The sequence below is a fragment of the Branchiostoma belcheri genome, unplaced genomic scaffold (genome assembly GCF_001625305.1).
Source record: "Branchiostoma belcheri isolate BF01 breed outbred unplaced genomic scaffold, Haploidv18h27 scaffold33, whole genome shotgun sequence".
NCBI lineage: Eukaryota > Metazoa > Chordata > Leptocardii > Amphioxiformes > Branchiostomatidae > Branchiostoma > Branchiostoma belcheri.
In genome coordinates, this window is record NW_017803943.1 from 1,540,823 (window position 1) to 1,568,628 (window position 27,806).

The 27,806-nt window shown below is 42.2% G+C and overlaps 1 protein-coding gene across 10 annotated transcripts; it reads right to left on the reverse strand.

Annotated features, from left to right (window-relative positions):
* Window positions 1–27,164, reverse strand: LOC109475210 (ELAV-like protein 4). 10 transcript variants are annotated; one of them, XM_019775796.1, is made up of 8 exons: window positions 26,725–27,164; window positions 20,072–20,123; window positions 18,879–19,080; window positions 9,025–9,128; window positions 8,276–8,429; window positions 5,626–5,851; window positions 4,061–4,087; window positions 1–3,243 (listed from the first exon to the last, which is right to left on the reverse strand). In XM_019775796.1, the coding sequence occupies exons 2-8, from the start codon at window positions 20,108–20,110 to the stop codon at window positions 2,928–2,930; spliced, it is 1,068 nt and encodes a 355-aa protein (XP_019631355.1). In that variant the 5' UTR covers window positions 20,111–20,123; window positions 26,725–27,164; the 3' UTR covers window positions 1–2,927. The 10 variants fall into 10 exon arrangements, with proteins under 10 accessions (XP_019631355.1, XP_019631357.1, XP_019631358.1 ...); XM_019775798.1 differs by lacking the exon at window positions 26,725–27,164 and adding an exon at window positions 24,597–24,719; XM_019775799.1 differs by lacking the exon at window positions 26,725–27,164 and adding an exon at window positions 21,368–21,438.
* Window positions 27,165–27,806: the final 642 nt, after the last annotated feature.

A 27,806-nucleotide genomic window follows, 5' to 3' on the forward strand; every position in this document is an offset into this window, starting at 1 on the left:
TAGTTTTACGGTGGATTTTTATTATGTATTAAACATGGAAAAGTACAAATGTAACACAACTAGTTCAGAAACCATTGGAACAGCCGACCATTTTTTTTGGTTTACAAAGGAACTGCGTTTAATCCAGGAATTGGGATGTACAATTCGTGGAAGCATTCCCTAGTACTATACATGTATGTGTACGTAGGGAAGCTTCTGGGAATTTGTTACATTGCCAACTGACACTTTCCACGCTGCTTGCTGTACTTTTCCCCTCATGTCCTGCCCTAGACGGACTCCCCAACTCTATAGAATGAGAAGTTGCTCCTACATGACAATCCAACTGTGTCAACTGCACTGCTCCCCACTCATCTTCACAATGCTACAAATGGCAAGACTTCACTCTGGAGTAACAGGCCACCGCATGCCAGTCTTCTGGCATCAGCGCATTTTCTGACATCCATATGCTGCCTGTGCTGGACACTATCCTGCAGCTAAATATAGTGGCTTTCCATACATTTGATTCAAGTAGAGCAGAGAACTAATACTGTACATAATACTCATGCCTCGCACATATATACAGATTTTTTCTTTTTTCTCCCAAGAAATTTGTACACCTCTCATTGATTTCAATTGTTCTCGAAGAAATATGTTCATCTTGAAATGGCTTGGATTACAATAACTCCGTTACTTGAGCAGAAAAAGTTATCTAAACTCAAAAAGGTTGATTGGTTCTTGTGTAGGGAGCGTGCAAGGTGGGAGTGACTGGTCGGTAGAACGGGGGTGACAATCTGTGTTACATACATGGCTTTACTGCCTTGCTCCAGATGATAATGATAGCCTGATCGATGCTATAACCTTGTAAACACTCAATCTGTCCTCATCCGTAGACAACTTTTACAACTTACAAAGTTTAGCGCCATCAAAAAGTGGCTGAATTGTGGGTAGATTGTCTGCTCTCGTCCTTACAAGAATAGGTTCTCTTGCTCATTAAGCTGATTGTGTCACTGAAAATAGAGCTTCTGGGTGACATTATCTTCAGGAATTATTTCATAGCAATGGTCTCGGATTAGTCCATGTCCCTCGTAAATCTCAATCCACATGATCGTTCTTTTTTTTGACACCAAAACAAATCAGTGGTCCACCCTTTCTACATGGAAACAAGTTTTGCTATCAATCGTCCATAGAAACAAGGCAATGCTAGCCAAACTAAATGTCACTGTGTGAATGAAAGGTAGCATTTATCGTTCAGGAGTGCCATTGTCAGACATTTTCTTGAAAGAACTGTCCCAAGTTCAAACAGGCTTCATCTTGCTCTCGCTAGTTGAGTGTACCTATCAAACGTACGAACAGAATAACCTACGTACTAGCATTGTACTATCAACAACTTAAGATACAAATCTTAGGTCTACTACCTAATACACCAAAACAACACTTTCAAAGGAAGTATCTCTCCTAGTTCTAAACGACATACTTTTTGCCAAAGCATTAGGGCTAATAAATAATTTATACCTCAATACGGTGACCAGGTGCATTCATTATATATTAAATTTTCACTCTGAGTGAATTTAGCCTTAGAAAATTACACCTTGACTTCTCGCAATCCTGGTGCCTTTGAAATGTTGCAGTAATTCTGGAGATATCTTCATTTTATGGCTCACTACAGAGTATACTATGCCTATGTACAAATTGTCACATTGTATTTGTACAAATTCATTGGTACGAAGAGTAGGAAGGTGCGTCTTTGCATGGTTCCTGGGAATTCATGGAAAGGAAGAACTAGTATTTTCGGTAACACCAAGGGGAACTGTTGCCAACTCACAGGAATGTTGTACGACGTGCGAACCTCTGGAATAGAGTGGCAAGAGGAGCACAGACTAGTGAGAAGTCCTGACAGAGCTTGAACCTCGGGTCTCCTGTGCATTATTTTTACTCTAGGATTCCTGTGAATTGACAAGTCTCCCTCTTCTTTTTATTTTTTGGAGTTCAGGAATATCTTTAGGGGAAAAAATCACCCGAGGCCCATCACCGCCTGTGCAATCTGTTGTTTTCTCAAAAGGAATTCAGTTCAAAATACGAACCCTGAATCCTTAAAAATTTCAAAAATTTCCTCTCATTTTTATAAAAATATACGCCTCTCTGAGGTTCACTGAACTTTTGTAGGTGACTTTTGGCAAGACCAGTTCAATCCAAAGCCTCCACCTTACGAAAGGATACTTCCCATCAGTGTGCAGGCAGACCATTCAAAATCAAAGACAAAAACAAAAGTACAATACCATAAAAACAATACCAACAATATGATACGGAAAAATAAACTCCCGAAAGGTGGAAAAACGTGGAAAGAAACTTATAAAACAAGGATACCCAGAACTCATGCAACAAATCAAAGGTACTTTGAAGGAACCAAAATGAAATGAAATGAAAATTTAATATAATGATGTTCCGATTTAGTCACGGTGACAACATGATAATGTAGTAGTACCAGTACTAAACATAAAGGTCAAAAATGTCATGTCATGTCTGTCTGAATGCAACACAACCACTTAACATTGTTACCATGCAACAAACACTGCATGAAATAAAAGAACTGTTAGTAAAATTCTCAAACTCCATCTCTAGTGAAACGTCTCGTCCACTACAAGATACTCACGACATAGGCTTTCTATGTCAAAAAACCATTAACAAATGTTCAGAACTTGCCAAATCAACAAGCAGAACGTTTAATAACAACCAAATGTTTTCTTTTTTCTCTCTTCAGGTCCTAAAATGTGGAACAAAATCTCAACACTGAGAATCAAGGGTTCGAAATTTTATCTCGTAACTTATCTGAATAAAACCCTCACAGGACAACATGCACAACAGGATGTGGGAAACAACACTTTCGGAAGGTCTGCCCGTGTTTGCCCGCGTTTACAATTGGGAGTGCGGGCAAGCAGGCCCATCCAACTTTAATTCTTGTGTGCCTTATTGGTCTTGAAGGAGACCTGCAACACCCGTCCTCCTAGACAGTAGCCGTTCAGCTGGGCGATAGCAACCACAGCTTCGTCGTAGTGCGCCATCGTCACAAAACCGAAGCCTTTGCACTTGTTTGTCTGGAAGTCGCGGATCACCTTCACGTTGGTGACGGCGCCGAATGGGCCAAAGAGCTGCCACAGTACGCTGTCTTCAGTGTCTGGGGCAAGGTTGTACACGAAGATACAAAAGCCGGTGCCGCCGTTCGGAATGTTTCCAACGCCCATGGGGTCGGCGCCCATCGGAGAGTATCTGTAACAAAAAGGAAGTCTTCATAAGGACTACAACTCGCTGAACGTACAGCATAACACAAGCACCTAGAATCCAGGCATGCACAACGATTCCTACGTACGATCCATGCTTCATTCTCAACCTAGTGTGAAACCATTCCTGCAGCGCCAACTGTACCGTACCACTCAGGCTGAAAACAAAGGAAAAAGGAAACCGAAAAAAAGGAAAGAAATCAGAATAATTCGGAACGGGAATGTATGATCGTCAAATCCACAACGAAAACTGCAACCATCTATAACAAAGGTGTAAAAGGTAAGTAAATGAACTGAAAGCAAGCTGGTGTTAGTATACTGAGGAGGCAACCACAACTACTGATCTTACAACGGACCTGCGTGCAAGGTACTAAGGCAACCAGACAGAGGATCAACAACATCTTTATTGGTGTCTTCCACACTACAGTCTTTACTCAAGCACTAAGTCTGATACAACAGATACATTAAGTTCTGAGTAACCTGTAACTGCCATCTAACTATTGAGTTTTGGACATCAAGTCTTGGTATTGAATACAATGATGGAGTTGTTATATCATTTTGCTGGAGGCTGAAGTCCATAGGTGATTTTGCAGATCAGATTTTCACATTGAATTTGAAATTTCTGTGTAATGTCAGCTCACCTTTTCGTTCCACTGACTACCTCAGTTCCATTTGACTGTGCCATTTTTTTCTCTGACTGGTGGCATTTTTTTTCTTTCTGTCACCCCCCTTCCTTCCCACCCCCCAATCAAACTACCAACAAACCCCTTATGAAGATGACGTGAAAGTAAGAAATGGGCCTGCACCTGAGGTAATTAGACAGCAAGGCTTGCCTGTAATAGAAACCAGAGGAAGGCGGTCAGTAGTGCGCAGGGAATGGAATGCCACGGACACCACGACGGACACAAACACGGAACAGTCACACCCACACGCCCTCGCAGGCAGAGCTGCTCGTCAGGACCCCCGAACACCACTCCGGTTTTTGCGTGGCGTAAAATCTGGATCTTATAACCCTCTCCTTACTCCACAACTCTACTACACTCTTCTCTATTCCACACAAAAGCTTCTGTCATTAATTGAAGTACTGAACGAATCAAAATTATGTGCAATATTATATGTCAGTGTGAAAAACTGTAAATTGACGGCAATTCAGTGACTGCGAAAGTTGTCCACTGCGAAAGTTCAATAAAGACATCTTGAATCTTGTCATCACTGACAGTTTCTATTATCACGACTATCTTCGGGACCCCCCTTCTTGGGCCCTGACCACCAGACCTGCTTGCTTGCATGGGAGTATAACATTATAAGCAAAGACATACTTTTATGGATAAATATATATAATATATGATAAGTATCAGCATATACAATGCTTCAACACAAGTAGAAGCCCAAAATTTGAACCAACTCCTTTCTTCACATTGTTCTCCAGTATTATTAGGCTGGTAATATCTTCTTTGTTTCTTCAAAAAATCCTGATACGTACTAATAGAACAAATGTACTCTCCAGATATCAAAATACATCTACTGTACTCACTGACGAAGAAACTGTTAAATCATGTGTACTGAACTAGTTAAATACGCATCTTAAATAGGAGAAAGTCTACTTAATTGATCACCTATACATGTTAGTGGACAGATCAGCATTTGATCCAAATAATATGAAGAATCAACTCAAGTAAAGTGAAGTAATGAAATAAAAGGGAGCCCAGGGAAAAATCTTGCCCTTGGGCAAAACCAGGAATCAGAAAAGTACTGTACGCATGTGGGATAGGAGTTGTCATTCACACCACATCATCTGAGCATCCAACATCTATATATCGAGCTGTATCTTACAATAACACTTGTGCATCATGCTGCAAAATCCTAACAGCCCTATTCAGATGGTTTTTGAAAAAGCCTAGCTGCTTGCTGACATGCCAGCCTGTCCTAAATTATTCTGTCGCAGAATGCCAAGTATTGGTCAAAAACCAAAGATTTTTTTTCTCTTATTTCACCCCGGTGTGGAGGAAGGCAGTGTGCTCAGCCACTAGGTGCCCCCACGACCACCCCCGGTCAAGGGACCGGTAAGACGGTAAGTAAGACCCCGGTGTGACTTTACCAAGTCTCAAAGAAGACTACATGTACTTGTGCAGCCAAATTATTGTGTACTCGAAACTCACATGAAAAGATTTTGGACAGGTTGTCATGTCAAGAGCAGCCAGGATACGTCTTGCAAGCTTTGCTACAATACATTCAAATGAGCGCTTCATAGAGAAGTAGTTCACGGGCAATTACATGTATATAAGTGAGGGGACCAATCCATGTAGCAAACAGCGCAGTACCATTCAGCTGTACCAGGGCCTGCACCCTGGGTACCGGACATGCATCTTACCTGAATCGTGCGGTCTGATGCAGCATTGGGCCGAGGTACCGCCTAGCCGGGGCGAGGTAGGCCGCCTGTTGCAGAGCCTTGGCATGGTTCTGGCTGGGGTTGTTGGCAAACTTCACGGTGATGGGGTCGGTCGCTCCCTTCGGGATGTGGCCGTTCAGCTCGGTGATGGCTCGCTCTGCCTCCACGCGCTGGTCAAAACGCACGAAGCCCACACCCCGCGACTGACCTGTAAGCACAGCGCAAAATACATTCTCATTCTCAAATGCCAACCGTACATTCCATGCTGTAAAACACAGACTAGAAAAAGCTTAAGCTAGCAAGCTTTCAGTTTTGTTTTGCTGATCTTTTACCACTTATTGTTGTAAATCTGTAGTTCATGTATCAATGCCATTTTTCAATGTTTAAAAAAAAATTAAATGGTAGGTTAAGTCAGCCAGTTTCAGGCTGTTGGGGCAGTGCGTTGTTTATCCACTGTGTCTGGGGCACAGTACTGGAAGGTGGAGCCCATCCTTCTCTTTCCACCGTTTTTTACATCCCCAACCAAAGTCAGGTACCCATTTTACACCTGGGTGAAGTGAGGAAAACGGTGTCAAGGGCCTTTACCAAGGACACAACATCATGCCGGGAATTAAACCCGTGACCTCTTGGTTTACTGTCCGCTAGCTTAACCACTGGGCCACTCAGCATTTTTAAAACAGCGTTTTTAAATCCTTTCTAAAAACCTACAATACAGTGCTTTGTGCCTGCACCCAGTCAGAAAGCATTGCTTACAAACTGCATACAGTACATGTACACAGCCTGAGATGCAGCTAAATTACTCCTTTGAGTCAAGCCACTCACTGACATCTTGTGTGGAGAGCAATTTTATGCCCTAGATCAAAGGCTGGATGAGGAGAGGCTCCAACACGCCACATCCCTACAGTGTGGCAAGGCCTTGATGTGATGTAACAAGGTGACTATATGGGTCAACGCCCTTCAAGAGGGAAAACCCGAGAGTGGCCACCTTTCGACCCTCGGATCACAGAGTACAGGTAATGGCGACACAGACATCAAAACCATCCTGCTTAATTGTGGCCTGCGCTATCATTAAAATGGACACATCTCGGAGCTGAGGCCTTTATTAATGTGTGGAGGGAGTTATGTAAGTTGATAGTCTGTACGAGAGGCTGTGGTGGTCTTCAAGTGTTCCCAGAATAAAATCTCTTATAGTACACTCAGACTTTTCTTGAGTTTTCTTTTTATAAACTAAGGAACATCCCGGCCTACAATAATAATTATTGAATTAAATACTGATCCAACAGACGAATGGTGAACATTGTAATACGGTAGCTTGAAAAAGGTTTGCTATTTTTATGTAGGAAAGTTAATTTTCTGGTTATTCTTTTAATGTTCAACTCGAATCAACCCTATCCCATAACATTCTGATGTTTGTGAGGCAAAAAAAGGCGATGTCACTGACAGAAAATTGTTGCTTGTTTTGTATCATTGACATTTATTGGTGGTACCAAAAAATACAGGGACTCCTCACGTAGCTTGTTTCTGAGCTATATCAAACGCTTCAAGTATGAAATAACAAAAATGTGGTAAGAAATGGTAGTTAATGTCCATATGGGACAGTTATAGTCATCCAGAATATCTTTTTTGCTTTGCCTGGAATTGTCTTGGATGCCTTAAATCTACCAAATGGTCTGTACTGTTTCTAAGGTCATCCAAAAGAAAAGCTGTAGGTTATATTCACCCCCTCGCATCCTCAATACTGTTTGGGGTTCCATTTTCGGTGCTTGCTTTCGGTTCATCAGCATTCAGCAGCACATCCAAACCCCTCCCTACGGGCCCCTGCCTGGTGCAAGGCAATGAAGCTCCTGCTCGCTAATGAATGGAAATCAATGATTTCTGTCTCAAACTAATGCTCTGGTGCCAGAAGATGGATGGGCTGCGTAGGTGTTGACTTCAGATGGGCGAGCAGGCAGGCTGCCACGTTTGCTCGAAACAAAATTAAACTGTCGGCGTACGTAAAGTTCGAATGTTTCAGAACCAAGTGTAAGATGATGTTGAACATGGCTTTAGGAACATTGACTTTAATTTTAAGACTATGAAGGACAGTTGCTCTTGTTGCCATAATTCAAAGAGTTACGCCAAACGAAGCACATACCCTTCAAGCATCAGGGCTCAAAATATTACGTGCAGGTAGACGAAAGAAATACCTGCACAGTTCTGATTTTACCTACACCAACCAGCATATACCCAGTAACATGGACCAGTGCAGGTTAGGTGCAGGTTGATATTTAAAATTTTAAACTGGTTTTTATTATGCTGCTTTTAATCGTTGTCTTCATGTTGAGAGCTTTTACTGTAATTGTCAACGAATTACATGTCACATTTTCTGTGAATCTGTGTACATGCCAGTTGATTTAAATAAAATTGAACTTGATTGAAAAAAAAACCTGCACCCAGCTCCAATTTTACCTGCACTACTCATATACCCAGTACATGGACTAGTGCAGGTAGACATCAGGAATACTTGCACTGCCCAAATTTTACCTACACATAAAAAGTGGTATTTCCAGCCCTACACATCAATTAAATGTGTTGCTAGTGTAGAAACTACCAGATCTTACACAATTACATGACACTTAAGAACAGAACCTACCTGTTACAGGGTCAAACAGAATCCTGGATGTGATGATTCTGCCGTGCGCCTCGAACAGCCCTTCTAGGTCCGCTTGTGTCATGGTCTTTGGCAGTCCGCTCACGTACAAGTTGGCATCCTTGATCGCCTGGCTGCTTGGACGGGCATACGATACCTGAAAAACAACAACAACTTAGGATTAGACCACAAAACTACTTGAAGTTCATTTCATACAAATATACTACCTGTACACTCTACAAAATGCTGTCATTAACAGAGCGTATTTATCTGGAACCAACCACTGGTACCGATTGTGTACATCTTATTTCTGTATCTGTATCTGTTGACTGTATAGCCGGTATAACTGCCCTTCGAAATAACACCATTTCTCCTATTCCAAGAGGTAAACAATTCTTACACAAGGCAGGGCAAACTAGAGTTCCTGACATCCAGTTTATAACTCTCAAAAGTACAATACGTCCAGCTTTCACACTAGGTCAGGGTAGACCAAGGAAATCCTGAATGGAGTGTCAGGAAAGACATTAGAGAGTGTGGCCTAGCAAGTGTGGACCTGCTGGACCGAGCCATTTGGAGGTAAGGTATGAAGACTAGCCGACTGCTGTGCACTCCTGTGCAAGGGACCCCATAGCAAATATAATGAAAGCTACTGTATTACTACTACATTTACTGCTACTGCTACTACAACTACTACCCTTCTAAACAGTCCCAGTCTAGACTTGCTAACAGTTACAAAATGTGTGGAATCTCACCTTGATAGTTTTTGCTTGGAGTCTGAGTCCGTTCAAGGTGTTAATGGCCTTCTCAGCATCTTGTGGTTTCACGTAGTTCACAAAGCCATACCCTAGGCTCTGACCTAAGAAAAAACAACAACAACAATGTAGGATTAGACAAAAAAGAATACTTCACTTCATATAAATATACTATCTATACACTCAACAACATGCCGTCTTTAACATAGGTTATTTTCAATAATCGGTACGCGTGCCAATAATTGCACATGGCACTCAAAAAACTACAAGACACTTGATGTGTTCTATTTTTACATGGTATCATGGTCCTTACATCGGTGAAGGTTGGTTGGTGACACCTAACTGTAACTGGTTTTGGCATATATCATGGTTCTTGTCATGTTCCAGAGGTACATAATTTGTACATCTAAGATTCATTTGTTCACGTACATTGTCCCATGTAAACTATAACTGTGCTGCACTCTCTCAACTGTGAGAAGAGGCTCCCGTTTACTCCATGTTGCCATAGCAACAGCAGCTGCCTACTATCAGAATGACAGGCTGCGGTAATTGTATGAAAGTCACTCTTTCAGCTTTTTGAGATGTTTCAGTGTTTGAGAGAGGTGCACTATGCTGTCACAAATATACCTATCTTTACAAATTGGGCTGGACAGTTCGGAGATTTGAAAATAAAATACTAAACCATTATCATCAACCTTAAATACTCATTGTTCTTTAAACAATGCCTAACTGTTGAAAAGGTAAAAAAATTGTGGGTGAACAAGACAGCAATTTCAAAAACCTGATTTTCATGCATTTGCTGTATATCCTCTACAATTAAAAAGCTAAACAGCTACTCCACATCCCATTTCCTTGTTATTTCACATCCACTGCTAGAAAGGAGGAACTGGGGAAAAGTCAAAGTAGCCCAGTTGCACAGCAGTACAATGCTTACATGTTTAAACTTCAGAGGGAACTCAAGTGAACCTTACTGGAGATTTGGTGCATACACAGGTATTCTGAACTAAAAATGGGTACAAAAGAGTGTTCATATTGCACTCTTGTGCCCTGCATGCCTCCTATTTCTAGAACAGCCTTGCAGATGGTTGAAGCCAATTATGCTGGGTTCTGTAGCCTCTAACCCCCACAGATGTGCACTCACGAGGGACCCCAGCTCCACTCTGAATGCCTGCCTGTCCACCAGCAGGCTATTGTGTCTGCTGAAGTGCAAACTTCATTAGAGGGTTCAGTTTCAGGCCACGTTACTTGAACTGTGTGCGAAATATCAAGGCCATTACGATGCTGTGTTCAACTTTACGTGGGTTGAATCTGCTTCAAAAGGATGTAACAAATAGAGAGAGTTCGGAATCTACCAAAATGCTTTCAGTTTTATAAATTGCAAGGAAAAAAAGCACAAAACAGGACAAAATCCATGTAAAATATGAGCACCTTCAGACTTTCTGGTATCAACTTTTCAGCAGAAATTTTACTCTATATTGTGTCCTTTCAATAGAATACTCAACTTCACAAGCTACAAGTTCATTTCTAATACATGAGAAGGGGAGTTCAGTGACCTGGCTAACCTTTATAGGAAGTGGCGTAGTCTTTCTGTAATAGACAGATGTCCACTGAGACCTTTATACATCACAGACCCCATGCTTGGACTTCAAAGCCAGTGGAAGTCAGGGGCCCTCCCAACGGGGCTATGCAAACAGAGATGGGCCAAGGGTCAGCGGCACTGGGAGGGCCCTGTGATGGGCTTTGACAAGCTCAGTTCCTGCCAGAATATGGCCTGAGTTCAGCTGACAAGCTAGCGTGGTATCTTTATAGATCTGTAGTTAAACAAACTTTTTTTCCCAATTTTCTAGTCTACATGCACATGAAACAGTTTGAGGAGCAGGCAAAGGGAGTAGAAAGATAAATATCGAATGAAAATTGTGATGTTTCAAAACAGATGATAGAAAGCGACAGTTGCAGTTATTATAAGGATGTTCTAAGTGGCTATATGACTTGGTCAAAGAATACCCGAGGTAGCTACAAAAGGGGGGGAAAAGAGTGCAAAAGGTTCAATATTTGCTGCCCAAAACTCATTATATTAACAGGTGTAAAGGCCAAATGCTGTCAAACTATTTTGTTTCTCTTTCATTTTGGAGAATCACAAAAATCAAGACCGTAGAAAAGAGATGGACTTCTATTTTCTTTTCAAGAAGATCAAATAGAGGAATGTTGTTTTTCCTTATGTCTCAGTTCTTCCACAGATGACAGCTGGTTAATCTGGAACATATTTCTGATTGTTGACCTTGGCCTAACTCAGCTGTTTGACTGCACTTGACTCTTGGTTTGCTCATGGCTTCGGTTGAACCAAACCATCCTACATAATGGGCATCCTCTGTTGCCAACTACATCCATACTCTACTAACTTCTCTAGGAGGTTATATGATAGTTGAAACATCTTCAAGTTGATTTTAGCTCTACCATGTCTGTATTAGTAGGAGGAAAGGTCCATGTTGTTGCAACAGCATGAAAACATCAATTGGGAATCTCTACATAATCGACCTTCTCTCTAATGCCAACTATATCCATACTCTACTAACGTCTCTAGGAGGTTATATGATAGTTGGAACATCTTAATTTTAGCTCCACCATGTCTGTATTAGTAGGAGGAAAGGTCCATGTTGTTGCAACAGCATGAAAACATCAATTGGGAATCTCCACATAATCGACCTTCTCTCTAATGCCAACTATATCCATACTCAGCTAACTTCTTTAGGAGGTTATATGACAGTTGAAACATCTTGATTTTAGCTCTACCATGTCTTTTATAAGTAGGAGGAAAGGTCCATGTTGTTGCAACTGCACCAAATCATCAATTGGGAATCTCTGCATAATCGACCTTCTCTCTAATGCCAACTCTATCATCCATACTCAGCTAACTTCTCTAGGAAGTTATATGGTAGTTGATTTTAGCTCTACCATGTCTTTATAAGTAGGAGGAAAGGTCCATGTTGTTGCGACTTCACTCAAGTTTTCACCAAGGCCCAAGGGAAATCTCAAGGACTCCTATCAAGGCCGAGGTCAGCTGCAGTGAACCTTTGCATGTAAAACGGCAGACGTCTTCCCCTGAAGAAATTTTATCCTGATTCCTTACAGATGAGAATCTGAGAGAGTTAAGGTGCTAATATTTTCAATCATGCCAAGAACCTTCGGAAGCCTACAACCTAAAGGCTTTAACAATTGCAGGAGGAGCGTCAGCTTTACAAGAGGAAGTTTGGTGGAAGTGACAAAATTAAACAGGTCCAAAATAACACATGCAATCATTATATCATAAATATCTACACCACAAGGCATGTTAGATGTTATAGATACCAACTGTATTCTAAAGGCATCCAATGCAATTTCAGGGTGGCAAAACAGGATTTTCAAAGCCAATTTTCTCGTCAGTCTTTTGACGTAGCAAGTTGAATCCATCCTATACAACAGAATACTGATAACTGTGGTGCAAAAATGCAATGTCACTGACAGAAAATAGTTGCTTGTTTGTTATCATTGCCTGGTTCTAGCTATTTAAAGGGGGTAAATAACTAACTTACATAGCTAGTTTTGGGGCAATTTCAGTATGATGCTTTAAGTATGAAATGAAGACGGAAAGAGAAGGCAGTAATTGTCAATATCAGACAAATTTCCTCAAACAGAATATATTTTGCTTTGTCACCCTAACATTGCATTGGACACTTTCTTAACACACAAGCGTCAAGCAGTTTAACTAGTGAGAAGCCAACATTTCCTGTGGCTTGCACGTCTATACTAGTATTGAAACAAGGAGATCCCCCGGATTATTTGCTGTAGGGTAGGACTAGTCCCTGGTGCCAGGTTGGTGTGATGACCTAACCCTGACCTTGTCCAGCAGGCAGACATGATAATGAAGTCCAATTATAGATCCTGTCTGCTCCACTGCTGCGCTACAGCCTAGGAAAAAATTGTTTTGTTTCCTGTTTCCCGACCGACCCTAGAAAAACCCTGCCGACCCTAGGTATTTTTGGGGGTGGACGCCTGCAAAGAACATAAATTTTTTTATCTGATCAATCTTTTCTACATGTAGCTCCATGATCTGACACCTGAGTGATGAAACGTTGTACAATTGGTTTTCAAACATTGACATTAAAAATATAAATGTCCTCATGCAAGTTTTACTTTGTTTAACTGTATTATATACCTTGGACCACAAGTTGGAACACTAGAGATTGCCGAAGTCTAATACATGAAAAGAAAGAAAAATATATAATCCCTACCTACCGACCCTAAATTTTTCCAGACCAAAACAAGAAACCAACAATTATTTTCCAAGGCCTAATGCAACAGCCAGGAAATTATTCCAACCTTCCCTGCATGGCTTCCCATCTTCAACATTAAGCTCCAGGTTAGAAAGGCTTTTAAAACAATTATAGCCTTTTATCCAGGGAGATCTTGTTTATGTTGTAGACAGTAGTTATGTGCATTTGTTTATCGCACAACATACAAAACCATTTCAACTTTCTCTTTCTTTCACTGCTTTAACATTCCACAAATTTTTTATAAGAAGTCTGGAATTTTAGTTATTGACACTCAAGGGCATATAGATAATGTAGGATTTTTGTTCATGTGGTGTTTTCTTAAAAAGTCACTAGAGGGTACCATGTGGGAAAACTGTGACCTTACATTCAACTTGCTTTGCCAGCAGCTAAACCTACGTCTTGTCAATGCAGCTTGTTTCCAAACACAGAAATATTTTCCCCACAACTTTGCAGGATGTACAGAGAACAGGCTGTTTATGTTAGACTCTAAGCAAGTTTAGACAGCTTGAGAGTCAGCTTGAGTCCAGGGAGGACAGAAATCACTAAATCTGACAACACCACACACGTGTACATGTCAACAGCACACAGCTTACACCCGTCTTTATACAAACAACCAACAAATCTTCTTAAAAAAGCTTTGCCAGGCTCCAGGTACTCTACACAACTGGAGAATTTCGTAATCTCTTCTCTAACATGTACATGGTAAGTTGTCAGGTAAAGCTGGCTTCTATCATGCAGTTGCACAGTAGCAAAGCCAGCCATGTGTGTTTACTCAACTCCTAGCCTGGTTACCCTCCAGTAGGCTAGCTGTTGACACCTACTTGGGAAGTTTACAGAGTGCGTTAACACTACCTTGTCAACTTTATGGGCCAATTAACTTATCTGGTCTGATAGTGATGTTTACAGTGGAGTTGTGGGGACAGGGGGAGGGGCAGAACCTGGGGTGAAAAAGCACTGAACTCCACATGTTTGAAGCCCAATGGCTTCTCGGCTGGATTAGGTGGGAGGATCTTAACAAGTAACAACAAATCACTGGGACTTAGCACTAATCTGTTTACTGTGAGGCCATGGTTGATAGGGATGATTTGAATCCTAGCTTCCAGGGTTCAAAACACTGTGCAAGTATTGCTGATGTCTACCTGTACTGGTCCATGTTTTGAGTACGTGCTTGAGGATTGTTGCTTTTTGTACTGCTCATTTCATTTCTTACCACTTGTGAAATGCCAAAAAAAGAATTCAAATAGTTCCCAGTTTGACACATACTTCATAAAATCTACATTTCCTACAGCGCAAAAATTTGTCTGATGCAGGTTGTTACCAGTGCTACATGTATGCAGAAAAGAGGATTTCAAGCCCTGCCTGTTTCTATCCCTGACCCTGAATGACAACTGAGAATTTTTATGTCCAAATTCCAAATATTGCCCCATTCTTAGACAAGGTAAAGCCTATACATAGACCACACTATCCAACATGCCTACAACACTTTGCTCAAAGTGGTAAACTGTTAAATATTATTAAATCTCCTACCTCAAGATCTTCCTTCATAATGCTTGTAATTTCATTCATATTTTTAATTGTAATTCTTCTTCTTACACTTGTCTTTGTACACCAGATATGTAATGATGTATATATGCTTGTTAGAGATTTGAATCACTTCTGTACCGCAAACTTATCAATGCTGTTAACAAATAATTTGCCAACTTTCTTTTTTCTACACCCACAACCACCGCAAACATATAGTTCTGCAACATGTCCATTATTCTCAGACTGTGAAACTTTTACTACCAGGAACGATAAAGTGACTTACAGTACATGAACATTACATGTATCTATGTACTCCCTAGTAACCAAAAACACTGGCGTACAGTCAACGCATGCTTGGTGACATCCATCATTTGAGGGCAGTGAAAACTAGTAGATAACATGATGGATTGTGGCAAGTGAAAATGAGTGCTGACACTTAGCAACACCTTCTAATGAAACAATGTGCACTCGGAACAGAGGGACAGCAGGCCAAACAATGGATGTATTATTGGATGAGACGAAAGCTTTTGTAGGAGCTGCTGAGAGGACAGTGGCTCAAGACACTCAATTCATCATACCAGAGTGGGCATTGAAATGAATGAGGCAACCATTGTTATTTCTGCACAATCATTATCTCTTGTAAATCAAATGTGTAAATAACTTCTCGGATAAAAGTCATTATTTCCCAAATTCCAACTTTGTTGTGTCTTTTGTAAGTGAAAATTCGCCATAAATAAATAGATTGCTCACCATCTGTGCAAAACCGTGACATCCTTTTTTTTTTAATCAAAATGATTTTAGATCTGAAAACCCAGCTTGAAATCAATTACACTCAGTTCTGTCTGTTGACTAGCTGCAAGGCTTGGCCTAATGAAAGGCAATGGAAGGATGCTTTTAAGATTGTGCTATCATGTGAAGTGTTCTCTACTCTAGACGTAGCGCGTCGCGTAGCAACGAAAGGCAACGCAAGGTTCCACCATGTGCCGGCATAGAGTCTCGCTATTATCAACCCATGCCAAATACGGACTGTGCGGGACGCGGAGTCTGTAATTTGTGCGCTGTGATGACACAAGAGTGAGGGAAGTACGACGAGGGGTATTTTGCTTGTCCACTTGGGTTGAACAGATAGCACTGAAGGGCTCCTAATGCCAGCAACAATTTGTGCCTGCCTTTCATCTAATCATCACGACCAATAAAATGCCATCTCCTAAAGTACGCTACTTGATTGCCCTGCATATTCAAGCCCCACATTTCCGCTATCTAAGCCAAATTAAATATATTTTTTTGCTAAGTGTAGAAAACATTTCATTTCTACATGCTGTTTTTTATTCTGAAAGTGGAATAAAACTACACACACGCAGCAAAATGTACTGGCTAATAAACATACAAAGCGGAATGTTATGGACTCCACAAAATCATAAACAAAGCCACGGTGAGAATTCTATCCTGCTGATTAAGCGTTTAGTGTCGCCGAGATTTGTTTGTTGCCGCTGTAATACCCAACCACTTAGATGAGCTGCATCTTTAGTCATTAAACTTTCATGAGCGCCTGCATGGGCCGACAGATATTGTCATCATACAATAAGCCTGGCCGCTCCCTTCATGAATTATTTACTGTGTGTGGTGGTGCGAAAAACTAAGAAGACATTGACGCAACACCACCACTTCTGCGAAACCAAAGGAAACATTTCACTTGAAATTTTTCTGACTCTTGCTGCAATAATTTAAACTAGAATTCTAAGGCTTTGGAATTTAACAGAATGATTAAAGTTTGATAAGATGAATACGAAGTTTGATCTGTTTGTAGAGTTGAAATTGAGGACATAGGTCAGATAAAGAGTACATCAATGCTTGAACTGTCATTACAGTACTTTGCTGTAACCGTATATAGTTGTTTTGTTGAGACCCATTTTCAATAATTGTAAACCTAACTTCGAACTGCAAATTTTAAGCATTGTTTCAATGAGAGTAATTTTTGCTGGTGTGTTTTGCCATCCAATTTTACGCAATGAACTTAATCTATCACTGAATCATCTCCATAACGGAAGGGCTATTTTCATAGATGAATGGTCGGTGTAACAATTATAATTAAGGTGATGTGGTCAGTCCTTCAATCCAATTTGTGCTCAGCCCACTTGAAAATAAGCCTCCCTGTGTCAATTACATGGCAGGTGCTATGAGGGGAACAGGTGCACCACGGAAATTTCAGAGGAAAAAAAAAAGCCAGCTCCCAGAGGACCCGACAGAGGGCATTAGAAGGTAGGGGAGCACTGATTTTAACCAGGATGTCAGACTGAGGACAGATATTTCGGCTGGAGCCACAGCTATTAACTGCTTATGGAGGCATGAATTTTTCATCAAGGGGGAGATTTTATGGAAAATCTCTGCTATTAGTGATCTCCTGAATAACCTAGTAGACTGTTATCAGACAGGAATATGCCCTATAGGGGAGGGGGATCTGTAGCCACCTGTCTAATACAATTGCCTTCTTTTAGTACAGCCAATCTCTCATGTCTATGGCAAGGATAAAGTAAGAGCAGATGCAAATCCACAGAGCTTGACCTTTGCCTTTGACTTTGACCTCTGTCTATAAGGATATGGTAGAACACAGAACTGACTGAGAAACAACAGACTCGCTGTCACCTACTCATATATATCATTAGACACAGTATATGACAGAGGTTCTGAACCGCATCTGTTTAATACTGCATCCATGTATGGAAAATTTTTCTGTCTCTCTTGAGATACATTTCATTTCGAAGAGATTTTTTCATTAACCAGGGATATACATAGAAAACATTTGAAACTGTTGCATACATTCAACTAGGAGTGTGGTGCCGCTATGACGTAATTTCTAGAGGGACCGCTATTGAATTGGCATCAACAGGACTGGACAAATTTTCTTAGCACGATGCCTCTGACTCCCAGACTCAAAGGCTTTGTCTTGGGATTGGGAAGATAACAACTCCGGATGACGTCAGCACTGTACACTGTAGAAAGCCGCCTACTCCACAAAGACTTGCCAACAAAGAGCCAGACAGGTTGACGTGATTTGGTCAGGCATTTTTTTTTCATTTTCTGCAGTGACTCACTGGTCTTGCTGACATTTGAGTCATCCCGAATACTCAACCAATCGCTCTAACTCGCTTAATGATATGCCCTTTTCTGACGATAGGACAAAGGAACAATTTAGACAACGTATTGGGGAAGCTATCTCTGAAGGATTTGCTTGGACAATGATGCAGTAGGAAACAATGTCTTTGGGACAAAAGAACAGGGACAATAGTGCATATCTTTTCTAAACTAGACTGTCCAACCAAACTTGCAGTGATTTAGTACTTACAGTAGTACCACACAGGACAATTACCTATAAAAGCAAATGTTTTCCCAACAAATGACTCCTGTGTACCACAATCATGACTTTCTAACCTCTGGCACAAGACAAGACCACTGACTATTCTACTGTACAGACACATACAGTCTCAACAGCATTTTTAAGGTACATGTACCATGTACATGTATGGGATACAAGGCCTAGGAAAAAAATTGTGTTTCCTGTCTCCCGATTGACCCTACAAAAAATGCCGACCCCAGCCTTTTTGTTTGCCAGGACTCCTGCAAGGGACATAAATTTTTTCAATCTGATCAATCTTTTATAGCTCCATGATCAAGAAGTTGGATCACTAGAGGTTGCCAAAGTCTACCAAAAGAGAAAAAAAAGACAATACCTACCTACCGACCTTGATTTTTTCAGTACTGAAACAGAAAACAACATTTTTCGAACAGGAAACACAACATTTTTTCCTAGGCCTAACACTTGTGTCCGGGTGTAGACTGAGTGCCTGGTACGTGTACTCACCAGTAACCTTGTCTCTGCAGTTTTACTTTATCAAACTCTATTGTACTATGACTAGAGATGCTAGAGAAACATAATCCCTATCTACTGACGCTAATTTCTTCATGACTGAAACAGGAAACAACATTTTTTCCTAGGCCTAACACTTGTGTACGTGTACTCACCAGTAACCTTGTCTCTGATGAGCTTGCAGGACTCCACCTCCCCGATGCTGGAGAACAGCGACTTAATCTCGTCCTGTGTCATGGTCTGCGGAAGGTAGTTCACGATCAGGTTGGTCTTGCTGTCCTCCGTGCTCGATCCTGTGCGCCCGTCCGGCGAGCCGCTGCCCGTGTTGTTGGCATGGTTTTCCATCATCTCGCTGGCCTGGAGAAATAACAACCACAACAACAACACGTTATTCTGCTGCCGCTAAAAAGTAGCCTCTACCAGGCTTCAGGAGGTGGATGGAAGGAGTAGAAATCGGCCAAATAGAGAGATAACATACCAGGGGAGTTGGTCCAGTAGAGAGAACTGTGTGGCAAACAGTTCTCCCCTGGCATGTTATCTCTCTATTTGGCCGATTTCTACTCTTTCCAGCTTCCTCCCAAAGCCTGGTAGAGGCTAGTTAAAAAGCATCGTCCTACACACAACAAAAAAGCAGTTAATGCTTCCCTACAAAGAAAAGATTGACCAACATCTCTATATATAGTATCAGGCCACCACCCTCCCCTCTTACTGTACCAAGCCCAGATTTGCCTAGATAAACATACCCCAAACCCCGCTATGTTCAACAAAATCTGGCCACATGTACCTTCAAGTGGTGCATCATCGCTACAATGTTATCCATAGCTTGGTACGACACGAGTCCGTTGCCTTGCCGTGCTAACGCTAACGCTCCCCCAAATCTCAGACAGAGCGTGCTATCACGCCTGCAGACATTACTACCACATTACACGGGAGATACAGCCCTTACAAATATGGGAAATGGTGTCAGCACGTGGAGAATTTGTTTCCAGTGTGGCATTACATGGTACTGTGTTTAAGGATGGGCTTGAGTAACCAAGGCTTCTGGAATGGAATAACAGCTGACGGGAGTAATGCGTGTCACCCAATGGAATGGCTCTCTGCTTCCACCACCGAAAGAAAATACAACTGAAATCACAACCCCTGAGCCTGTAGTACTTCACTTTAACATGTTACCACAGCTGCATACCTACAACTGTCTACTTACTAAGGATTGCCACTAGAAATCCACCACCAAAAGTTAGCTCTCCAATTCTACCCACTAAACACAAGTCATAACAATGATATAAATCCTTTTAGAATGTCTAAAACAAACTGTGAAAGTAATATAAAAAGTATAAATATTGCTTACAAAAAAGGAAGAGTTTTCTGCCACGCGTACTTTCCCCATGGATGGTTTAACTCTGCAGAGGGAAAGATCACGAAGGTCAGGTAATAGAAGTGTACCAGAATGTTTTGTCTGCTGTTCTACACCCGGCGTCCGCTTTTCTCCCCAACATAATTGCGCTACGTCTGCACAGGAACTTATATAAAATGAGAAAAGAATATAGAACTCCGAATATTTAGGTTTAGGATTATTGCTGAAATGCGTTAGACCGACGTTATGCCGAATACATGTCAAGTTTATCCCAGACAATTTGCTGGGATGGACCATACCCATAGAGGGCCCCAGATAGCTTACCCCCCTCCCCCTTTCGACAAACACACGGAGGTTGACACATGGAGATGGGAATGGGAACATATGGGATGAAGTGGGAACAAGAGAGTGTCCTAGGAAGGTGACAAGACCAGACTTAATGATTTTACCTTGACCTCTAAGCCCTGGAGCGAGGGAGAAATTAGAAAGAGACTACAGACAAAGAGGGAAAGCACAAAGGAAGGGTGACAGAGGAAGCCATTTTGGATACATGAATACACATTAGCATGTAGACGCAGCAACCCCAGCTCCCAACAAGTTTTCCCTAAAAGAGATCTCTGATTGATGGAAGTAAAAGTACTGACAATTTAGAGAAAATAAGGAATATAAGGAAGAGAAACTTTTGTTGTGTAACGTTGAATGGAAATCAAAAGGATCATACATTACTGGAAAACTGGCTACTCTCCAAAACTTTCTTCTCCAAATGCTCATAATTCTAGAAGACAGAGAAAACGATTCACATCAGAGAAACCAGTAGCAGTGGAGTTTGAATCTCAGGATCCAGTCTGTTGCTGATCACTGTTCAGTAAATTTGCACAGTAGCTGGCAGGTGGTCTGAGGCCCCTTTGGGGACCTCAACTCTCCCTTTGGGAAATGCAGGGGTGCAGGAAGCATATATTTGTCAGCGACTAACACATATTATTATCCTCATTTACTGAAAGAGGGAGGTTTGTCAGCACTGGACCCTGGGCAAGAAAATCCTAACAAAAACCTCAGCTAAAAAAACATCCTCTGATACAATGATAAACACATCTGATATTGTTATCTCCAAAACTTTGTTGCCAAAATCATGAAAAAACAACATGAGAGAAACTCTAATAATCCTAGCCTCCAGCAATTGTTATAAGTTTGACCCTAAATAAAACAGTTACTGCTACTATTATTGATTGATCTATTGGCCCCCATTTTGTAACAGTAACTGTCTCAAAACCCACCAGCCAGCTGGCTTACCTTTCTTCTCGGGATCCTGGTAATCTTTATCCCAGTCTAACGTTTCGCCACGTTCTACAACAGCACACCCGTTTCACTCTTTCCTTTGTCTACCACTGATACATGCCCAGTAGCATCCCCCCCTTATTTATATTCATGCAATGCCCCCTGACAGTGTACACAAAACACCCAGTGAAACCCTAAGCCGGCACCTTTTGTCCCCTGTTCACACCTCATTGAGGCTGGAGGGGCATGATCACTGCCTCATCAACATAAACTACCCATACAACACATGGTCCCAGGGCTACAACCTGTCTCTTGTTCCCTACAAACTCTACAGTCTAACTGTGCAATATTTACACTGAGGAGTGTTCCTGGGGCCAGGACCACACAGACCCTTGGCATAATTGCTAAGTTCTTGGCAGGGAAGGTATCAGACTGACTGGGAGAGCTAAGCTGTTGAGGGGATTTTCACCACCTATATCTCTGACCTGCATGTACTGTACAAATTACTACAATTGATTCCAGATTTGCCTGTGTGAAACTTGTAACACACACACACAGGGCTTTGCTGACAGTTTCTAATTTGTGGGTCAGGGGAAGCCTGAAGCTTAGGCGTTACGCTCAGCCTGGCTCTGTATTTAATCGGACTTACTAGGCTGGAATTTGGGCCTGATGAAATAATGCCTTCTACTGCCCTCAATCTGGAAATGCATTTAACATGTAAAGACCATGGATTCTGTTGCTAGCTCCCAGTCTTCTTCTAAGCCAAGATGCACTGTTCTTTCTTTCTGTATGTCACGCCAATTTAGGTCATTTTACTTTGTGCAAATTTCAGTAGTATTCAATTTACCCCCCGAGGTTTTAACCCATTAGCATTTTGCCCTTCCATTTGTTGAACCAACCTTTCATGTTACTGCTATACAACTTTCATGATATACCTATAAAACTACAAAATATAACCCTACTTTCTTCTGCTCGATTCACAAATAACTGGTGCCATCTTTTGCCAACAGACAGATGTATAACTCGTACAGGGTAACAGTAGATTGGACCTATTGTTCGCCTGATGACCAATCATTCGGGTAGAAGATTCAGTGACATGGAGGGGGAGAGGGATCAAACAATGGAGAAAACCAAGGGAATAATCAAGGACTCCTAGGAATACCAGAATTCCAGCCTTTGTACTTTCTCTGGGCAAAGGTCAGATGCCCCTAATCTCTAAGGGATATGTAGCTACACTGTCTTGATGAAAAACAGGCTTGATACAAACTGTTTCTGACAATTTACTAAATACCTAGCTCAGACATGTGTGGAGAGATCTTTCTCTAAAAACTAGGCTACTACTATGCTCTGTCTGGGACAGTAGCTGGCTTCCTGTTGGCTTGACTTCCCCTGCGTTATCTTTACTAACCCCAGGTTTGTGATGACAGCAATCCACAAAATAAACAAAACCTGTAGTAAATTACCCTGTTGAAACCACAGTGTATACAGACCACCAGTCAAGAAGGCACACTCTCCTGGAGAAGCCACCACTCCACCAATCCTCATTGACAAATTGACAGATCAGGCTACACTGCCTCTCAGCTACTGAGCAAAGGATTTGGATGAATACTAATCAGACTAGACCGGAGGGCTCAGCTGGGAAAATATACCACTGACTTGATAAATATGCATGCTGGGTTAAACCTCCTTGATTGCCTTCAACACAATTGACATTGTCAAAAGTTTACATATGCTGATGAAAATATTATTCCTCTCTACCCCCTTAATACATTAATTGACTTAATATAGCAATAGAACTGTCAGTGCTATATGCAATTGGAGCTCTTGCCTACTTGAATGGTCGCCAAAGTTCAAAGTATCAAGGAAGTGGTGCAAGTTAGACTGCCATCTTTTTGAGCAAAATGATTTTTAACATTTAAGCAAGAACAAAAATAAAGCTTATAATAATGTTTATAATCCTTGAAGAATTTTAAATTGAAAAGACAGTACCTTTCTTCCTTGTCACAGAACAAAAAGTATTATACCTTACATCAAATCTTTTATAATTTAGAAAATGTAGAACTTGTGAAAAAAAAGATTTAACTTGTGTCAACTGAATCTAAAGAAAATCTCACAATTTCACTTCTTGCATACATTTCCTAAAAGGCGTGGACAATTTGTACTGCAGAATACGACTGTCTTTCCACTTCTTGTGATCGCAATCCACAATTCTAACAACCTACTTGCACTTTTCCAGCGAGGGACCACATGAACAAGTCTTGATCTCCAGACTGTATCATTGCCTAATACACGAACACAGGGAACGAATATAGTGGGGGAAACACGGTCCGCCTCCCTTTGTGCGTGGGGAAGTACCCTAAAGCACCGCTATAGCAGCTGGCTGGGGAGACAATACACCTGCCACCACTATAAACATGTGATACAGGGAGATAACGTTTGCCTGCAGGCCACATCTGCCCTCTGTCCCAGTGGACCGTGCATTGTTCTTCCCAATCCACTCGTCACCGAAGGGGACCCCATAGTCTCTCAGCTGGGCAAAATCTCAGCATTTCTAACGCTACCGTGAAAACTCCTAATGCTACACGAACAGGTATGAGAAAAATTTGGTAGGTTTTACTGGAAGAATTTTCGCCATTCCACGATGTAACAGACTGGTAGTGTACAGTGCCGCTGCTGGAGAGCTTCCTGCCAACCCCATGACCAGACCCACAGAAAAAGGCCGCTAGGGGTCAGGACACACTCCCTAGCAGTAAACACGGAAATATCGTCTTTCCCTGTTAAGTCTGGCTGAACCTGGCTCTTACAATTACAGCCAGGCTATTAATAGTAAATCTGGAGTTGTAGGCAACTACTACCCAAATATACTACGTCTTACAGAGTCTTCTCTAGGCTATGGGAGAAATACCAGGCCTACATGCCATGCTGTGATGGTTTAAACACGGCTCTATACAACTGGGCTACAAGAAAAGAGCCAACCTCCAAGAAATGTCTTCACATACAGAAGCCAGAAGAGATGTAATAATAGAAAACCTAATTTCACCAAATCATACACAGGAAATAGTATTATGCCACAGTGCTCTTATGCTTTACCTCAATTGAATTTGACAACCTGTTCTTGCCGTGCGCGTAAACAAAAAAAAAAGCAACCACTACCGTTAAAAAGGGTCCACTTGAGAAAGCTGACAAAGGAATGGAGAACAAAGGGCAATGTAGTAAGAAAAAGGCGAAACAAGAGAAAAATTACCAAATTTGTGGAGGAGTCCCTTGAATGCTGTACCAGTATGGGTGAGTCACGAACACAGAGTGACTTACACTGAGTCAGTGGAACACCAAGGAATGATGCGTCGAGCAGTGTGGGCCAGGGATAAATAAATGTAGGCAGCGGGCCTGAGATTTTGCCTAATGTACTTAATTTATGTTAATGCCATGCAGGCATATTACCAACCATCTCCCAGAAAAGGTCATCTGAATTGCCACTGTCCCATGAGGGCTTGGCTCAGGAGTCGAGAAGGCAACCAAATTACCTTTGCAATCAATAACTCCCTGTCAATGCTTTCTCAATAATGTAATTTCAAGCAAAATCCATGCAAATGCTCAGGGACCTCATTCCCCCAAATGGCGCAAACATCGCTTGGCCGAAATCCTACAATTTTGCGGAAACGATGCAGCAATTCCCGATCCAACTCGACAGAAATTTTTGTACCCAAACATTTTATGTTTTTTTTGTCAAATTTTATTTTTTTCTGCAAACGGTAAATTAAACAGTGTTGGCAAAAGCAATCTGAACACTCTGAGCCGAGAGGGTACATTTACTCTATTATCAAATCAACCGTCATCAGATGATTACTATGGCCTCGAAGCTATCCCATTTCTGGAGGTTCTAGGATGACAGTTCACAGCTTTCAAAGGGAATAGAATATTTGCGTCTTGGCATATTAAACTTCCCTACAAAATAAAAACGGTGACAGCTATGGCAAAACACATGCACCATTCAAAGATAGTTTTGTACGCTCTCCATGCCTGAACTGTGCTGTCCAAATACAGTGTAACTATAAGCTAGTGGCGGGACAAAGACAATGGGATATCTTATTGACTAAGGATGACTCGAATACCCCATACCAGACTGCCCCAGTGAGGAGAGGTATGGCTAAATAAACTCGACCCCGGTTTTGTTACATCTGCTTGGTAAGCCCCCTTATAGGGATATCTGTCACAAAGCCAGTAGGCAGTGGGGAGGAAAGAAAGGATCTGATCTAGGGAGAAAGGAAGTTGGGGGTAACCCCAGGACAGGGTTTACAGTTTCACTTTTCAAGGAGGGGGAAAAGGGGTGGAGATAAGCGGGGTTTTATTGGTGGAGTTGGAGAATTTTTTTATGGATTTTGACACCCCTTTGTTTGCGCAACGGTTTATCGCCTCATTGTGAGGAGGGTCGCGTGCCGTCTGCCCGCAAGCACTACCTGAATTACGCACGCGAAATTTCCATACTTTTCTGTCAGAATCTTCTGCAATCTGGTCGGTTCGAGTCCCGTGCGGAGGACTTGAGCAGATGGGGACCCCTTTGTTTGTATCTGACCCCGGGTTTCCTTTGTCTGGCCGGGGAAAACGTTACGGGTGCTCGCCCCCTAACACAAGCTGGCCGCTAGCCGGGCAGCATGTCGAGTACTGTACAACGGGTGTGCATGTACCGTACGGGGATACAAAATCACCAGGTCCTTCTCTCAGATTTGGTTACAAACAAAATTTGGGGCTAACGGTTCTGTGATAATTTTCTTCTTCCCTGCTATCGCGGCGTACACCCGGTGGGAAGGGGAGGAAACCGCGCCACTTTATCGCAAGCCCGCACATTTGCGAGCTGAGCTGCCCAGATAAATAGTGTGGCCGTTTCGTTCAGAGCTCGGCTAGGGACGGGGCCCATCGGAGAAAAGGTAATTTACTGCGGAGACGGCGAGCTACCGACCGTGAAATTAAACCCCGCAAGTACGCCTCAAACTGGAGGAAGAGCCCGTGAAATTTTGCCGAGCGTCGAGCGTCTTGGCGGACGGTGTCCAAGGGTCATTCAAACTTGGTGCCAAAGCTCGTTGTTTGTAGGGTTTCCCCCTCCAGGGCACAATGTTTGCCGTACAACACAACATGCCAAACCCCACGTGCACGAAACATCCCCCGTGCTTCTCTATCACGCCTTACATTCTCGCCTCTCTAACGACAAGACATGTACCATACCTTTTACCGTGGAAAACGGGCTCAAACTATATTTTAGAGTCAAGTTCCTGTCATGACATTTTCTGGGACGACTTAAAATTGAAGTGACAATGGGTCTAAATTTATACACGGGACAATACACGACACAACAACCACGTGTGTTCAAGCCTTACCTTTCGAGTTTTACGGTGGAGCTGCTGGCAAAATTCGCGTCCGCCGTCGCTCTTCGGAGTCTGTGCCGCTAACCGTGGCTAGGTACGGCTGTCTCGGGGTTCTAGGCTTTTCTTGGCGAAGGGGGAACTGCCAAACAACGTACCCTACAAGATGGCGTGCACAGAACAAGGGGAACTCGGCCGCCAACGAACCCTGGCTTCAGAATTCGCCTCCTCCAAAACGACCCAAAATGTCTACCACAAAAATAAGGCGTGGATGCCCTGGGTGGAAAACGAGGCCAGGTTCAGGGAGGAAAAGTGGAAAATGAGGGAAAACTGCAACAAAACCGCCTTCCTACTGAAGAACTCAACTGAACGTTTACGGACGGTGTTGTGAACGAAAATAACGTGAGGCCGCCGAACATTTGCTACATGACGGCCGCACCACAACCCTCACTTGGAGTACCCTCCACCTTATTTGCATACAAATAGATAACGAGAAAAACAAGTCCCGCAAGTCTGGCTTTCGTCAGAAAACCAGACAGGGATGTCTGTGAAAAAAATCATAGACTTTATTTCGGGTACAATGTCTTGTTTTATTTCTGAGAAACATTTCTGGCACGGAGAACGGCACTGTGTTTGATATTGTGGTCTTGGCGGAATGATATCACAGCCGGCGACTCAAACGTTGACGTAATGGCGGGAAATTAGCTACAGCGAACACCGCATCTAAACGGGCGTTTCGCATGTAAACCCTTCCTTTCCCTCTCACAAATAATGGCAAAAATACACGACAATTTTCTTTAAGTGCAATAAAATGGCGTCCTTCAAACAGATTTTTAGACGGTACAATTTCCAAGCCACCGATAGCTTAAAACAGTCAGTTGGTCGTTTCTTGATCCTATAAAACACAATGCCGAGACAGATTTTGTTGTATCGGACACAGTGCAGTACTCGGCCTGGCCGAAAAATCGTGAGTTGCGGGGATGGACATATGGAGGGCCGCTCGAGGCGCATCGTCAGGGCCTTCCCAGCTCTTGCACAATCAATGTTGCGGGTCGTGGTCGCTTGCGAGTCCCTCGGCACGGAAGTGTCAAAATGCA